This window comes from Ovis aries, chromosome 15 (assembly GCF_016772045.2).
Source record: "Ovis aries strain OAR_USU_Benz2616 breed Rambouillet chromosome 15, ARS-UI_Ramb_v3.0, whole genome shotgun sequence".
Lineage (NCBI taxonomy): Eukaryota > Metazoa > Chordata > Mammalia > Artiodactyla > Bovidae > Ovis > Ovis aries.
The window spans coordinates 52,632,062-52,648,336 of NC_056068.1; the positions used below are offsets into that span (position 1 = coordinate 52,632,062).

The following is a 16,275-nucleotide window of genomic DNA, read 5'->3' on the forward strand; positions in this document are numbered from 1 at the left end:
TTTACAAGGAGAAACAGAACTATGATCAATGCAAAGAAATAGAGGAAAACAACAGAATGGGAAAGACTAGAGATCTCTTCAAGAGATACCAAGGGAAATCTCATGCAAAGTTGGGCTCAATAACGGACAGAAATGTTACGGACCTGACAGAAGCAGAAGATATTAAGAGGTGGCAAGAATACACAGAAGAACTGTACAAAAAAGATCTTCAAGACCAAGATAATCACGATGGTGTGATCACTCACCTAGAGCCAGACATCCTGGAATGTGAAGTCAAGTGGGCCTTAAGAAGCATCACTACAAACAAAGTAAGTAGAGGTGATGGAATCCCAGTTGAGCCATTTCAAATCCTAAAAGATGATGCTGTGAAAGTGCTGTACTCAATATGTCAGCAAATTTGGAAAACTCAGCAGTGGCCACAGGACTGGAAAAGGTCAGTTTTCATTCCAATCCCAAAGAAAGGCAATGCCAAAGAATGCTCAGACTACCGCACAATTGCACTCAACTCACATGCTAGTAAAGTAATGCTCAAAATTCTCCAAGCCAGGCTTCAGCAATACGTGAATGAACCATGAACTTCCATATGTTCAAGCTTGTTTTAGAAAAGGCAGAGGAACCAGAGATCAAATTGCCAACATCCGCTGGATCATCAAAAAAGCAAGAGAGTTCCAGGAAAACATCTATTTCTGCTTTATTGACTATGCCAAAGCCTATGACTATGTGGATCACAGTAAACTGTGGAAAATTCTGAAAGAGATAGGAGTACCAGACCACCTGACCTGCCTCTTGAGAAACCTGTATGCAGGTCAGGAAGCAACAGTTAGAACTGGGCATGGAACAACAGACTGGTTCCAAATAGGAAAAGGAGTGCATCAAGGCTGTATATTGTCACCCTGCTTATTTAACTTCTATGCAGAGTACATCATGAGAAACGCTGGGGTGGATGAAGCACAAGCTGGAATCAAGATTGCCGGGAGAAATATCCGTAACCTCAGATATGCAGATGATACCACCCTTATGGCAGAAAGTGAAGAAGAACTAAAGAGCCTCTTGATGCAAGCAAAAGAAAGAATGTGAAGTCGCTCAGTTGTGTCCGACTCTTTGCGACCCCATGGACCCCTACCAGGCTCCTCAGTCCATGGAATTTTCCAGGCAAGAGTACTGGAGTGGGTTGCCATTTCCTTCTCCAGGGGATCTTCCCAACCCAGGGATCGAACCCAGGTCTCCTGCACTGCAGGCAGATGCTTTACCGAGGAGAGTGAAAAAGTTGGCTTAAAGCTCAGCATTCAGAAAACTAAGATCATGGCATCTGGTCCCATCACTTCATGGCAAATAGATGGGGAAATAGTGGAAACAGTGAGAGACTTTATTTTGGAGGGCTCCACAATCACTGCAGATGGTGATTGCAGCCATGAAATTGTATGCTTACTCCTTGGAGGGAAAGTTATGACCAACCTAGACAGTATATTAAAAAGCAGAGACATTACTTTGCCAACAAAGGTCCATCTAGTCAAGGCTATGGTTTTTCCAGTAGTCATGTATGGATGTGAGAGTTGGACTATAAAGAAGGCTGAGCGCCAAAGAATTGATGCTTTTGAACTGTGGTGTTGGAGAACTCTTGAGAGTTCCACGGACTGCAAGGAGATCAGTCCTAGGTGTTCTTTGGAAGGAATGATGTTGAAGCTGAAACTCTAATACTTTGGCCACCTGATACAAAGAGCTGACTCATTTGAAAAGACCCTGATGTTGGGAAAAATTGAAGGCAGAAGGAAAAGGGAACAACGGAGGATGAGATGGTTAGATGGCATCACCGACTCAATGGACAAGAGTTTGAGTAGGCTCCGGGAGTTGGTGATGGACAGGGAGGCCTGGTGTGCTGCAATTCATGGGATCGCAAAGAGTTGAACATGACTGAGTAACTGAACTGAACTGAATATCCCCTAAGGCAGCGTTTAGAGATACTAAACTGTCTCAGCTGCCATGTTTTCTCCTGAGGGTACCAATTATTGTTTTTAGGGCTCCTTTTGAGTTTGATTAGCTCCTAATGCTCTTTTTCTTACAAGCTCTGTAATTTTTATTGTACAGTTTTGCAGAACGTGACATTTTTAAGAATGCTTCTTTTTTTTTTAAAGAAAATGCATTATGAAGACATACCAGTATTCTCAGCTCAAATTTACAGTTACATTTTTTAAAAACTTAATTTTATATTATTCTTTTTTTCTTATGTTGTAAACTTTGGTTGTCCTAACATTAAAATGAACATGTATTTGCTTTAGCTAGATACATGAGATTGAGAAAAGCAAAACCAATAATTTTACTGACAATATGATGACTAAAGGCAGTTTAAGGTTTGTAAGTGATCCCGAGCATTACTCTGGCAGTTATAGAAATATTTCTTTTTTTTTAAAATGGGCCGACCCCAGAAATATTCCTCATTATTCGTTATAGCCACATGATCCTACGTTGATGGATATACCTTAGTTTATTCAGCAGTCCCTTATTGATAGTTATTTGAGTTATTTACAATCTGATTATTTTCTCTGTTTTAGAAGCTATGTGTTAGCCCTTTGTGATGTAAGTTGTAGATATTTTTCCCACTTGACCATTTGTCTTTTTACTTAAAATCGTTTTTTTGTTATCCAAAAATGATTTGTTAGTTTTATGGATAACTTCAGTTACTTCTGGGTTTTGAATTGCAGTCAAGAAACTTTTCTTTATTCTCAGGTTATATTAGTTTGTAGAAGAATTCACCCATATTTTCTTCTTGTGCATATATGGTTTAATTCTTTACTTTTAGATCTCGGATCCATTTAGAATTTTTTTTTTTTTGTATGGTATGAGACAGATCCAATTTTTAACTGGTTCCATATGATTATACAGTAATTCTCGTTATGTTACTTACTGAAAATTCCTCTTTTCCTTGCAGTAGGCAAAGTGCAAGTTAGAGATGCTGTTTTTTTTTAATTTGGGTTTTTTTGTTTTTGTTATTGATTTACATATACTCTCTCACTTTCCTTAACCTGATTGAGAAGTTTTAAAGAAAGCAAGTTAAAAATGAGTCTGGAACATATGTTTTCAGAAGAACCTAATGTTTCTAATTTTACATCCCAATGCAATTGAATTATTGGTAAGGAAACTTTAAAACTGCAGGTTGCACTATTAATACTTTAAATACTAATGAAGTGTTGTTTCCTTACAGTGCCACAAGGTTGCAGTAGTGAGAGAAGATAAATTGGAAGGTAAGTATTTTAGCGATTTAGCAAGTTTTTCCTCTTAGGGCACCAGTGTCATTAACATTGCATATATATTTAGCTGTTTTACTGGAGAGCCATGTATTCTTTTATTAGTAGTTTCTGAAACATGTTAAAATATGATACTCCACTAACTTACCATTTTTAAGGCCAGTAGCTGCTAACATTTATAAAGCACTTTTATCACAGAATTTCAAAACTCGTGATAGATGTGTAAAACACTTATGAATACTATATGGAACACCTCATTAACTATAAAAAGACAATGATCTCTAAATATTGTGTTGTATTCCATAGCAATTTTTTAGGAAGAAAATTAAAGAATGATTTTATAAAGTCAGAAAGGCATAGTATAACTTCTAAGTTAAATTTGTCTACCACTTCAAGACTGTTAATGCTACTGTTCTATTTTTTTAATACCCAAGTCAAAGGAATTTTGTAACAGCCATGTGATCTTGGATGTCTCAAGACAAAACCCACTGTCATACTTTGTATATAAAGATGCTTACCACTGGAGTGTTTTCTTATAAATTAACTGAATTATTCAATATAGTGAAAATGTCCAATATTTTCTTTCTGAATTCCCACAGTGGTAGATTTATTCATTCAATAGATACATAGTAAGTATCTACTCTATGTCAAGCTCTATGCTAGGCACTAGGGACTTGGAACAAGTGAGGCATGGTCCCTTCCGTCATGGAGCCTAAAATTGTTTCTTGTGATTTTCCTCTGAAGACTTACCTGATTATTAGTAGTATTGTTTTAGAGTTTCTTTTTATAAACTAAAATCGAAGACTTCTCAGGTAGAAATTACTTACTCCTCAGTTGCTATGTATATATGCTAGAGTATAAGATTCTACCCTGACTGGATAAAAAAACAACATCATAGTATCATCAGTTATTCATTAATATTTACTGAGTATCCCCTGAATGAGTGATACCCTCATAGTACTGTACTTAGAACTGACTCATCATCACCTACCCATCATAATGTCCTTGTCACAGACAGAAGAGTTGATACTATACTGTATATATGACTGTTTGGCCTTTTAGAGCTTTTGTGGACCACCACCGATTACAAATGGTGTTAATGCAGAAGGGTTTCTTGTTAAAGTCCCCACATGCTATGAAGTTTGTGTATTAACAGACTGCTTTTCCTGTTGACTTGTAGCAGTGAAGTCCAAGCTAGCGGTGACTGCCAGCGTACATGTGTACAGCATCCAGAAAGCCATGCTGAAGGACAGTGGGCCTCTGTTCAATACCGACTATGACATCCTTAAAAGCAACTTGCAGAACTGCAGCAAGTGAGCTCCTTAATGTTCCTTGTGGGCTTCTTTACGAATTGATTTTGTAAGATGTTTACACAGTGGCTGCCTCTTAAGAGTGAACGCCAAGTCTAGTAAAACCTCATTTATCTTGCAGTAAGACACATGCCTGGTTTTATTAGTACATCATAAGGTGAAAAATAGCCACAACCCATATTGCAAACCCCACTAGACTCCCCATAAATCTACTTCTCATGTATTTATCCTGTCACTGCCACCAGAAATGTTGTTTGTTGTGCCCCCTCATTACTCCTTTACCCCAGTCTCTGCTTGTCTAATTCCTGTCCACCCTTCAAGAACCAGTTGACATGTTGTCCTTCAAAAAACTATTCCTAATTTGACATCCCTCTACCTCCCATCCAAAATCAGTTGATCTTCCACAGCCAGTATCAGACCTTATTCATCTTTTGTATCCTTCACAGCACGGGGAGGAGGTGGACTATAATGTACGTGGTTTTGGAAATTAATGGTCATGGGCTGGAGTTTTTACTTCATTGCTAATGGCCCAGTGGCTTTGGACAAGTTACTTAAACTCTTTTGGGCTTTCGTTTCATCATTTTTAAGTTGGATATAATAATGCCTACTTTGTGAGGTGGTATGGAGGGTTCAGAGCAGATTCTCAGACATATATTGAACACCTACTGCTTTGACATGCACTAAGCAAGATAATTTGAATTAATTCAGCAAAGGTCTGATGAGTACGTGTGACATGCCACATACTGTAGAGTGACTGTAGCCTGATGCCTGCTTGGGGAACTGATGGTCTTATGGGAGGCAGTTATGGTATAGTGTGACAGTGCTACAATAGGGATAAGTGTGTAGGAGGATCCCCGCCTTTTCTGTTGGGGTGGAGTGAAGATTGAAGACACAGATGGCTTGTAGAAGAGCATGGCATCTAAGTTGAAGCTTAAAGGCCTAGTAGAAGTAGCCAATCAGAGGGAAGTGGGAGAGGAAGGACAGGGCTGAGAGGAAACACGATGCTTATGCAGAACCACAGTAGTTTTCTATACCTGAAAACTAGAGTGAGGGGCAGGAGATAATGATGCAAGGAGTCAGACACTATGCTTTGACTACTAGGATAAGTTTAGGCTTTATTGCACAGGGAAGCCACTGAAGATTTTGAAGCAGATGATTGAAGTGATGAGAATTGTATTACAGAAGGATCACTCTGGCTGTGATGGTGAAAGTGGATCTGAAGGAAATAATCTGTACACGGGCCAGTATGAAGGAGAAATGTTGCAGTGATTCAGGGTAGAGATGATAGTCTCTGAAGTATAGAGTTGGTATTGGGAGTGGAGAAGTACCTAGGTTAAAGAATCATACCATCAAAACCTGGATGGTTTGGTAGTGTTAAGGGACCAAGAGAGTGTGTTATGGTGGAGATGGGGGGGTGCTTCATGTCATTAAGGATGATGGCCATGTTTCTGGTTTGAATTGCTGGATAGGTGATGATTCTCTCACTAAGAATGGGAATATATGAGGAGGAGCAAGCTTTGGGAGAAGGGAAAAATAATGAATTGGGTTTGGATATGTTGAGTTTGAGTACCGGATGGGGAGTCCAAGTGGAGATGCCCAGTGCAATAGATACGGGGGTCTAGAGCTAAGGAGAGAAATAGGAGGTAAAGACAGACATTTTGGAATCAGAGAAAATAGGTAATTAGTTGGGCTACAGCAGTAGATACCATCATGCAGAGAGAATGTATAGGATGAAAGAAGAGCAGAAATTTAAACTATAGCCACAGTTACTATCTGTGTAACCTTGGGCAAATTATTTAACCTTTCTACTTCATTTTCCTGAAATGAAACTAATAATAGTATCATCCTCAAGGTTGTAGGGGCTTTCCTGGTGGCTCAGACAGGAAATAATCTACCTGCAATGCAGGAGACCTGGGTTTGATCCCTGGGTTGGGAACATCCCCTGGAGAAAGAAATAGCAGTCCTCTTCAGTATTTTTGCCTGGGAAATTCATGAACAGAGGAGCTTGGTGGGCTACAGTCCTGGGGTCACAAAGAGTTGGACACGACTGAATGACTAACAGGGTTGTAGAGGATTAAGTGAATACATACTTGTAAAGCACTTAGAACAGTGCTTAGCACACAGTAAGCCCTATTTAAGTAATAGCTATTTTTTAAGGGGTGGGCAGAAAAAGAGGGACCTAAGTGGAAGCAGCCAGAGATAAGAGGAAAATCATGAGTGTATGGAGTTCTAAAAACTTAAGAAGAGAATTTCAAGGAGGAGGGAATAGTTGACAGTATCAAACCTTGTTGAGAAGTGGAATGTAATAGGAACTGAAGGTGATGGCCTTAGTAAGAGCAGTTTCAGTGGAGCAGCCAGATTCTGGTCACCTGGGTAGATGGGGATATAGGGAAGTGAGATAGCAAATAGGGACAACTTTCTAGGAAATTTGATGGTAAAACAGAGGGAAAAGAGATAACCTGCTACAGAGGAATGGAGACTTGGGGGTGGGGGAAATGTATCCATTTTTAAAGTTGAGAATGCCTTGAACTTGTATTATTAGTAAAGAGCCATAAAAAGAAGAAATGGTTGACAACGCTGGAAGAGGTGGATTAACTGATACAGTTGGGTCTATATCCAGGTGGATATAGAATTGCCAAAAATAATTTCTGTAAGTTCCATGAGAATAGGGATCGTTTATTTAGTTAACCACTGTATCCCTAAAACAGTGCCTGGTAACTATTAAATAAATAATTGTTGAGTGAATTAATGGTAGACATTGACTCTTTTTTTTTCTTCTGCTTAAAACCTTGAATGTAATGGGCATACAAATATTTATTAGATAAATATAATTATACTGCTAAAGAGTAATTTATGTCTGGTGTCTTTTAGAGAAGGATTATAAGAAAACATAAACACCCTGATATGTTTATGTAATTTATTAGATTTCAAAAATAATCTGCATTAAAATCTAGTTTTGGCATGTCAAGCTCTAAAAATCAATTTTATTGTATCTAGCAAGTAAGGAAACTAGAATAAAAGTGACACAGAAGCCCAAAATTAAATTTGCATAGAGAGCACTAAAATAAACATGGCAAGTAGAAATGTGATAGTAGGAGGCACTTTAATGAAACTTTACTTAAATACTTAAAATATCCTCAGTAGAAATGTGAAGAAAAAATAAAAAAGAAATGTGAAGAACTTATTTCCAATAAAGAAGTTTGTGTTTGGTCCTGAGAATTATGGGTCAACTGAGATCTGACTCATTGTTTCATGTGTTTTAAGAAGTGCTATGACAGGAAGAAAGCTGAAATTTTAGATTGACCAGGTTCTTCTCTCTTCAGACATGGTCCCAGTCTAGCTTGGTCTCTTCCTCATGGCCAGTTTCTGGTCCTGACCCTAAGGTGTGGAAATGTAGACCAAATGGAGAAAGAGTTGTCTTGGGGCCAACTTTAGATGCTGGCAGTGAACTAAAACATTGCTCTTTCCTGTGCATGGCAGCGTTGCAGGGCCAGAGAGGAAGAATGGTGGTTGAAAGGAAATGACTTCCGTCTGTTCTTAACTCTGATGCACTGAATATTTGTGTTAATGCGAGGTTTTTCTGTATAGACTGTAATAAATCAGTGGAAGGGTTCTGGAGCTGTGAACTCTAGCTTGGGGGCTGTTGAGCCTTAAAGTTACTTCAAAAATTAAATGATTTTATCCAGGTTTTTTCCCTTGGGCCAGTTAATCTCAAAGTTGTGCCTGGTTGATCTCTAAGGTAATTGCTGTCATCACGTAGTTTCTCAACCTGCATCTTCTCCCATCCCGAGTTGAGATGATACACTAAAGAAGGGAGAGAAGCCAGAAGACTCACTTTCACTGTCTTAAATAATCTGTCTTTGAATCTGTGTTTGTATGTGCCAGGTCTTGTACTAGGTACCTGAAATACAAAAGATGAATAATACACTCACCCTCAAGGAGCTCTCACCTATCCTCAGTAAGCAAAAGACTGAGGGAAATAAAATGTTGTTCTTTGTCAGGAAATGTTGGAAAACTTTGCTTTAAGTACAACCATTTGAGAAGGATGGATGAGTTACCCATTCACAACATAGAACACTATATTATGGACTTTTGTGAAACAGGCACATCTACAATGATGACAGAGGAGGAGATGAATGTTCCCTTTAATATGGCATGCAAATTGTGCCAAAGTTTTCACTTGGCTATGGGCATACTTCTCTGGTGCTATTAGTTGAGATTATTATAAATTATTAACAAATAACTATAAAGGACCACAGGTTACAGGAGCTAGTGGCTCTGTTCCCAGCTTATTCCGTGTTCTAAACCATGATCTATTCTGGTCAGGAGAGTTGCCAGGAAATTTGTTAATATTTAAAGCTTTAATTTTGAGTCAGTCAATATTTATGGTATATCTAGCCCTATAAGGTGGAGGGTCTTGAAAAATAAACCATTTGGTTTACCAAAGTTGGTGAAATTACTAATATTTTCTTATTGTTTGGTATATTCTTACTATTTTGAATTAGGATGCTTTTTCATAAAAGCAAAAATACCTGTACAATTTGGTAGAAGACACCTGTTTTCAGTCTTAGTTTTATTACCAACAAGATGTATAATCTAGGACTTCACTCACCTTTCTCAAGTGTGCAAATACTTGTTGCACAAACTTATTTCTAAAATCCATTTTAGTTTTACAATTTCCTAATTTTATAGTATTAGGGTTAGAAAGTATTGTGTAGAAGAGGCAAGAGTTTGAAAATAAGGTTTGATATTGACAGTTAATTTAATGTAACATTTCTGTCCTCAGGTTTAGTGCCATCCAGTGTGCAGCTGCGGTCCCTAGAGCTCCTGCTGAACCCTCATCTTCTGAAAAGTTTGAGCAGTCAGATCCTCCGGTGTCACCTGAGACGCAAGCCGGGAACGAGTTGACCACCAATGGTCATGGCCCACCTGTCCCCAGACAGAGTCCCCAGCAGCCCAGAGGGATCATGGGCATGTTTGCTTCTAAAGCTGCTTCTAAAGCCCAAGATGCCAGTAAGGAAGCCAAAACAGAGGCTAAAGAAGTAACGAATGTAAGCCTTCTATAAAAATGCGTTTACAGCTCAGAATGGGTAACTAGAAAAGCATTTAATAATTCCAGTGGTTGTAGTTTAATTATATAAGGTTCTGATATTTAGTTTTAGTTTTTTCTACTTTGGTGTAAATTGTTTAATTCTTGGGCCGATAGTTTAATCTTTGTTTAAATCCTCATTTTCTGTTCTGTGAGGGAGAAATCATCTTGTTAAGTAATTTGGATGTCATATTGCTGTTAAGTGGTAGAACCAGAATTCAGTTCCCTTTATGATGATTACAAATGTAGTGTTCTGGAGGTTTTTCCCCGTTTTGTACCATACTGCCTCTGATCTGTTTTAATTCTGTCAAAGTAAGTAGTTCTTTTAAATACAATAAAAAAATGTTTAGGCACACTCATGGATAATAATTTTATAAAAACTATGAGAAACTAAGCTTTGGAAATGAATACCAAACACTATGTGGTCTGGCTTTGTTCTTATACCTAGTATCTGTATTCATTTTGGCATGATAATATAGAGGCTCTATGATCATGACAGTGTCTTCCACTATTGACATTTTTGACTGTTTCTTGAAGAGCAGCCTAAACACAGAAAAAAAAATCATGTGTGTTTTCTTTTGCTTTGCTTTCAGGCATCTTCAGTAGGCCCCAAGGCACCAGGGAAGGGGAATGTCATAAGCAATTTTTTTGGAAAAGCTGCTATGAGTAAGCATGTTCTTAGGTTCCTTTGACTAATATGTGAATGTTAATATAATAACCTTTTATCTGAGGTGAAGGCCACCTTGTACAGTTTTTATCCACCTAACACACTACTATGTGGTTTTCCTACATCCTGACATAAATTTGCAGTCTATAAACCTGTGTATTGATGAACATAACCAACTGAAACAGTGGATTTTACGGGTGAGCTGGGTTTGGTTGAAATCTGAAGGATAGTTTACTTATTTCTGATTTTACTTCCTGCCTTGGAAAGAGAGTTAAATATTTGTTTCATAGGGTTCTTGAAAATGAGTGATTAAAGTAAAAGGGAAGTTGCTTGGTTAAACAGTGTAGTGTTAATATCTTGGATGCTTTGTCAGTTTGCCTGGTATGACCATTCTGTTTCCTAAGGGGCTACAAAAACAAATTTTTTGCCTTTCTTATTTTTGCAGATTACTTACAGTAATGAACTAGACTTCAGTTTGAATTAGGAGGGCCCAGGTAGTAACGGCCATTTATAAATATTTACATTTTGAGAAAGCAAATCTCCTTTATTTAAAAATATATATTTGGGTGAGAATTCTTTCAAATAAAAAGAACCAATAATCACATATTTCAGTACTTCTCATATCAAATACACATTCCCTGAGGGTATGTGGCCAGAATACCAGGAAGAATGCAGGAGTTGAAGGGTAATTATGGCACACTTCTTGGAGCATAATGCTTTACAAAGATTCTGTGGGAAGCATTTTTGTTACATGCCTATGCAAGCAAAATTAGTCAGAAATCTGCTTTTCTGTGATGGTCAAAATGGTAGTTAGGGGATAGATTGGGGTGATAGTTTTTTTATTTTCTATAAAAGCTATCAGAAAACATTCTTATATTCTAAAAAAAATAATGAAAATTTGCTACTTTCAGGTTACTGGGAAAGCATGATTGTGTTATTTCAGGCCCAATGCATAAGGCCAGTGCAGGAGATACAAGAGATGCGGGTTTGATCCCTTTGAGGAGGAAATGGAAACCCATTCCATTATTCTTGCCTGGAAAATCCCATGGACAGAGGAGCATGGTGGGCTACAGTCCATGGGGTTGCACAGAGCTAGACATGACTGAGCACATGTACACACACAGTGCATAAGGAGGGCTTCCTCCTTGTATGAAAACATCATGCTAAGGTCTGTCATCTTGTGAATGGATAACAGTATGTGACAGATGGAATTTTTTCAGCTATAAAAAGCAATGAAGTATTGATACATGCTGCAAAATAGATGAACCTTGAAAATGGCAAAATAGAAGAAGCTGAACACAAAAGGCCACATGTTACATGATTCCGTTTATACAAAAGGTTCAGAATAGGCAAACCTATAGAGACAGAAAGTCTATTAGTGGTTGTTAAGGGATGGTGTGTGGAGTACAGGATTTCTTTTAGAGGTGATGAAATGTTCTAAAATTGGATAGTGGTGTTGGAATTAAGAAGCACTGAATTGTATAGTTTATGAGGGTAAATTTTATGATATATGAATTCTGTCTTAGTAACAAACACCTTAATGTTTTATATATTTTTAAAAATTGCAGCATTGGTGACAAATTAGAAAGTCGTCATCTGTTATCTTTCTTTGCTTAAAAAGGTGTTTCATATTTTTTTGAGTATAAAAAGGAGATGCTTTTCTGCTGTCATAATTCATAAGCTGCATACTCTTGGGAAACATCTTTAATCCCTCTGACTCTTAATTTCCTCGTCTAACAAATGAGAATGTTGGTACTTCATAAATTTGTATTCATCTTTTTCTAAGTCCTACTTTTACTATCATTTGGCCTGGGGGCTATGATATAATGAGGGATTAGCAGGAGGCAGAAATGAAAACAGTTTCAACTAGAGTGGTAGTTGGAAAGGAGAAATGTTCTCTTGACTAGACCATGAGCTCTGTTAGGACGGGGACTGTTTTTCATCCCTTTAGCCCATGTTCCTAATATATTACCTGGCACTTAGTAAACTGTCAAAGGAATGATAAATTAATATTGCACGACGGGGTTATATATCATCTGCTATACTTTATTTATAGATAAACTTAAAGTCAATTTGGATTCAGAACAAGAAGTGAAAGAAGAAAAAAAAGTGGAGCAACCTCCACTGTCTGTCACTGAACCAAAGCTGGCAGCCCCTGTGGGCCTGAAGAAATCTAGCAAAAAAGCAGAGCCTGTTAAGATGCAACAGAAAGAAAAAAAAAGGTAGGAAAATTTTGTTGCTTGTGAGGGAAAAGTGTCTCTGCTGGGGGTGAAAAGGTCTGTTTGGGCTTATTGACAGGCAGGCAGTTTTCAGTTGAGTACTAAATCCTACTTAATGCCTTAGGGATACAGCTGTATAACCAAAATAAAGAGAGACGCTCCATAGCTTATCTAATGAAGCAGAACTTGAATCAACCAGTTTGGATAACGTAGAGCCCAAAGCCAGTGTTTTTGGGCCCCATTGATCTAAATTGATGGTCCTCTCTCCTTTACTTCAGTTTATATTTGTGGACATGGCCTAAGTGTGCCTGAGCATATGTCTCTGTGTCTGCTTTTCACCTTAGAGTGCCAGATGAGGGTTTAAGTGAAATTTAAGAGAAAAAGTTCTTTGTTTTCTTTTTGTATCAATGAGTTTATTTTTCAAGTGGTAAAATGTAATTAGAAAAGAAAATAAAAAGCACACAAGCTGTTAAAAATGAATCCAGGAATTTGAGACACTACCTCATAGTTGGTAGGAACTGGTGTGTTGAAAGAAATTCTAAAGGACACTGTCAGCACTGATAGGCCCGGAAATACTTAACTTTTGTGGCAAGGTTGCGGCCACTCTATTAGAAAACATAAACAAAATGCTGAAGTTCCAGAGGGTCAGAGCTCTGTCCAGTGGGCCTCACCTCCTCAGAACGTGTGATAGGGATGGATTAAAATGTCTCCTACCATGAGTACAACACTCACTGATGGTTATTGCCAGGATCACATTCAGTATTTCACCACTAAGTGGGATGTTAACTATATGTTTTTAACACATGGTCTTCCCTTGTGGTTCAGCTGGTAAAGAATCCGCCTGGCAGTTGAATCTGCGGGAGACCTGGGTTCGATCCCTGGGTTGGGAAGATCCCTTGGAGAAGGGAAAGGCTACCCACTCCAGTATTCTGGCCTGGAGAATTTCATGGACTATACAATCCATGGGGTCGCAGAGTTGGCATTTTAATACATGAACTTTACCAGATTCAGGAAGCTCTTTTCTGTTCCTACTTTGATGTTTTATAAAATGAGTGTTGAATTTTGACAGATACTTTTCCTACATTTATTGAGGTAACGTATGGTGTTTCTGTTAATGTGGTGAATTATACCGACTGGTTCTCGAATTTTAAACCAACCTTGCATTCTTGAGATAAACCCCACTTGGTCATGATGTATTATCCTTTTTATATATTGCTAGATTTGATTTGTTAATGTTAAGAATTTTTTTTGCATCTACATTTATGGGGGTAGAGTCAGTTATATTGTCTTTGCTGGTAATGTCTTTACCAGATTTCAGGATCACAGTTACGCTCATTTCATGTGATTAGTTAAAAGGAGTTTCTTCTTCCTCTGTTTTCCAAAAGAGTTTATGTAAGAGATGTATTGTTTTTTTCTTAAAAATTTGATAAAATTCACCAGTGGATCTAGGCTTGGAGTTTTCTTTGTGGGAAAATTTTTATTATGAATTTGATTTCTTTAAATACAACTATTCAAGTATATCTTTATTCTTTTGTGGTCAGTTTTGAATGTGTTTTTAAAAGAATTTATTTCATCTAAGTTAGAATTGTTCTTAATATATATAACCTTATTCTTTGAATATCTATAGAATCTGTAGGTATTGCTACAGATTTCTTTCATTCCTGGTACTGGTAATATATACTTTTTATCAATCTGATAAAAGTCTTACTGATTTTATAAGTTTTCTTGAAAAATAACTTTTACCGTTTAAAATTTTCTGTTTCATTGATTTCTGCTCTTTATTATTTCCTTCTACTTTGTGTTTATTCTTTTTCTAGCTTAAGGTAAAAAAAATGTATTGATATTTGTTATATAAGAAATATGATTGAAGGTAAAAACTATGTCTTATCCTTATTTGTATCTGATAAATTATTGTTGATTGAATGAATAGTGTGGTGGAATATCCAGATAGAAGAGCTAAATAATGTCAAGATGGATTTAGGTTTTTTATTAGGTCATTGTTGCTGTTCAGTTGCTCAGTGGTGTCTGACTCTGCAACCTCATGGACTGCAGCACACCAGGCTTCCCTGTCCTTCACTGTCCCCTGGAGTTTGCTCAGACTCATGTCCATTGAGTTGGTGATGCCATCCAACCATCTCGTTCTCTGTCGTCCCCTTCTCCTCCTGCCCTCAGTCTTTCCCAGTATCAGTCTTTTCCAGTGAGTTGGCTCTTTGCATCAGGTGGCCAAAGTATTGGAGCTTCAGCTTCAGCATCAGTCCTTCCAATGAATATTCAGGGTTGATTTCCTTTAGGATGGACTGGTTGGATCTCTTTGCAGTCCAAGAGACTCTCAAGAGTCCTTCAGCACCACAGTTCAAAAGCATCAACTCTTTGGCACTCAGCCTTCTTTATGGTCCAACTCTCACATCCGTATGTGACTACTGGAAAAAACCATAGCTTTTTATATGGACCTTTATCAGCAAAGTGATGTCTCTGCTTTTTAATATGCTGTGTAGGTTTGTCATAGCTTTTCTTCCAAGGAGCAAGCGTCTTTTAATTTCATGGCTGTAGTCACTATCCACAGTGATTTTAGAGTTAGAATCACCTTAGTGTTTTCTACCTGTGCCTTTGTTCATATTGTTCTTTCTTTTTAAAATTATGTCTCCCTTTTCTATCTGATAAACTGTTTAGATTTTGAAGTTTTAAAATAAGACTTATGTCACTTAACATTTATTTGTTCAGAAAAATTTATCATATTGTATTTTATAGTCAGTGGTATTTGTATCTGTTTTTCCTGTCAGAGCTTCTTGAGAACAATGGTACTTTTTTGATCTTTGCATCTGGTGTTTAATAAAAAGTCTATGTAAGTAGTAGCTGCTTATTTAATGCTTGTTGAATGACTGAATCAACAGTCATTCAACTGTTGCATTCATAATGCTTGTTGAATAACTGAATCAAGAGTAGGGGAAGTAAGGAATTTAGAGAAAATTTCAATAATCTGGTAAGTAGCTTACAGTGGTCTTTAGAGAGCTAGAGAAAGTTTTTATTCTGAAGTGACTTAGTTGTATGTGGTCAGTGAGCGGAGTATCCTTTTGGTCTTTTATGACTTCTATTTTCTACCCTCTGGAATTAAGTTCATGAATTATGAAGCAAGGCCCTGAGTAGCATATGAATACTTATATTTTTATTTTGTGTAACATGCTTAAATTATTCCCTAATGGCCACAGGAGGAAGCAAGCGGAGTTATCTGATGATGAGACGAAAGAACCTGAAAACGTGAAGAAAAAGAGGAGGAGAATCAAACTTCCTGAGTCTGATAGCAGTGAAGATGAAGGTGGGCGTTGCTAATTTTTTTATTTTAAAGTTTAATTTAAAAATTTAATTTTTGGCTAGTGGGATTGTCTCAGTCAATTTGGGCTGCTATTATAAGAATACCATAGACTGGGAGGCGTAAACCACAGGAATTTATTCCTTACAGTTCTGAAGGCTGAGAAGTTCAAAATCAAGGTACAAGCTGATTCAGTTCCTGGGAGGGGCTCTCTTCCTCATTTGTAGAAGAGTACCTCCTTGCTGTGTTCTTCATAGTAGAGCAAGAAATCATCTTCTTTGTGTCTCTAATCTCATTCATTACGATCCTGTCCTCGTTTTATCTCCCAAAGGTCCCCTTCCTGCTACTATTGAGGATTTGGGCTTCAACGTATAAATTTTGAGGGAACACAAATATTCGGTCCACAGAAGGGTCAGTTCTTCTTGTGATGACTTTAGTTCA

At 37.6% G+C, this 16,275-nt stretch overlaps 1 protein-coding gene across 2 annotated transcripts in view; it reads left to right on the forward strand.

Moving 5' to 3' along the window:
- POLD3 (DNA polymerase delta 3, accessory subunit) overlaps nt 1–16,275 on the forward strand; it is a 44,474-nt gene that overhangs the window by 14,485 nt on the left and 13,714 nt on the right. For both annotated transcript variants that reach the window (XR_001020892.5, XM_004016320.6), the window contains exons 4-9: nt 3,200–3,239; nt 4,423–4,555; nt 9,339–9,603; nt 10,235–10,307; nt 12,365–12,530; nt 15,734–15,840. Coding sequence is in view for 1 of the 2 variants with exons in the window: in XM_004016320.6 (XP_004016369.1) it covers nt 3,200–3,239; nt 4,423–4,555; nt 9,339–9,603; nt 10,235–10,307; nt 12,365–12,530; nt 15,734–15,840 (784 nt within the window). In the remaining variant the exon portion in view is untranslated. The remainder of the gene's footprint in view (nt 1–3,199; nt 3,240–4,422; nt 4,556–9,338; nt 9,604–10,234; nt 10,308–12,364; nt 12,531–15,733; nt 15,841–16,275) is intronic.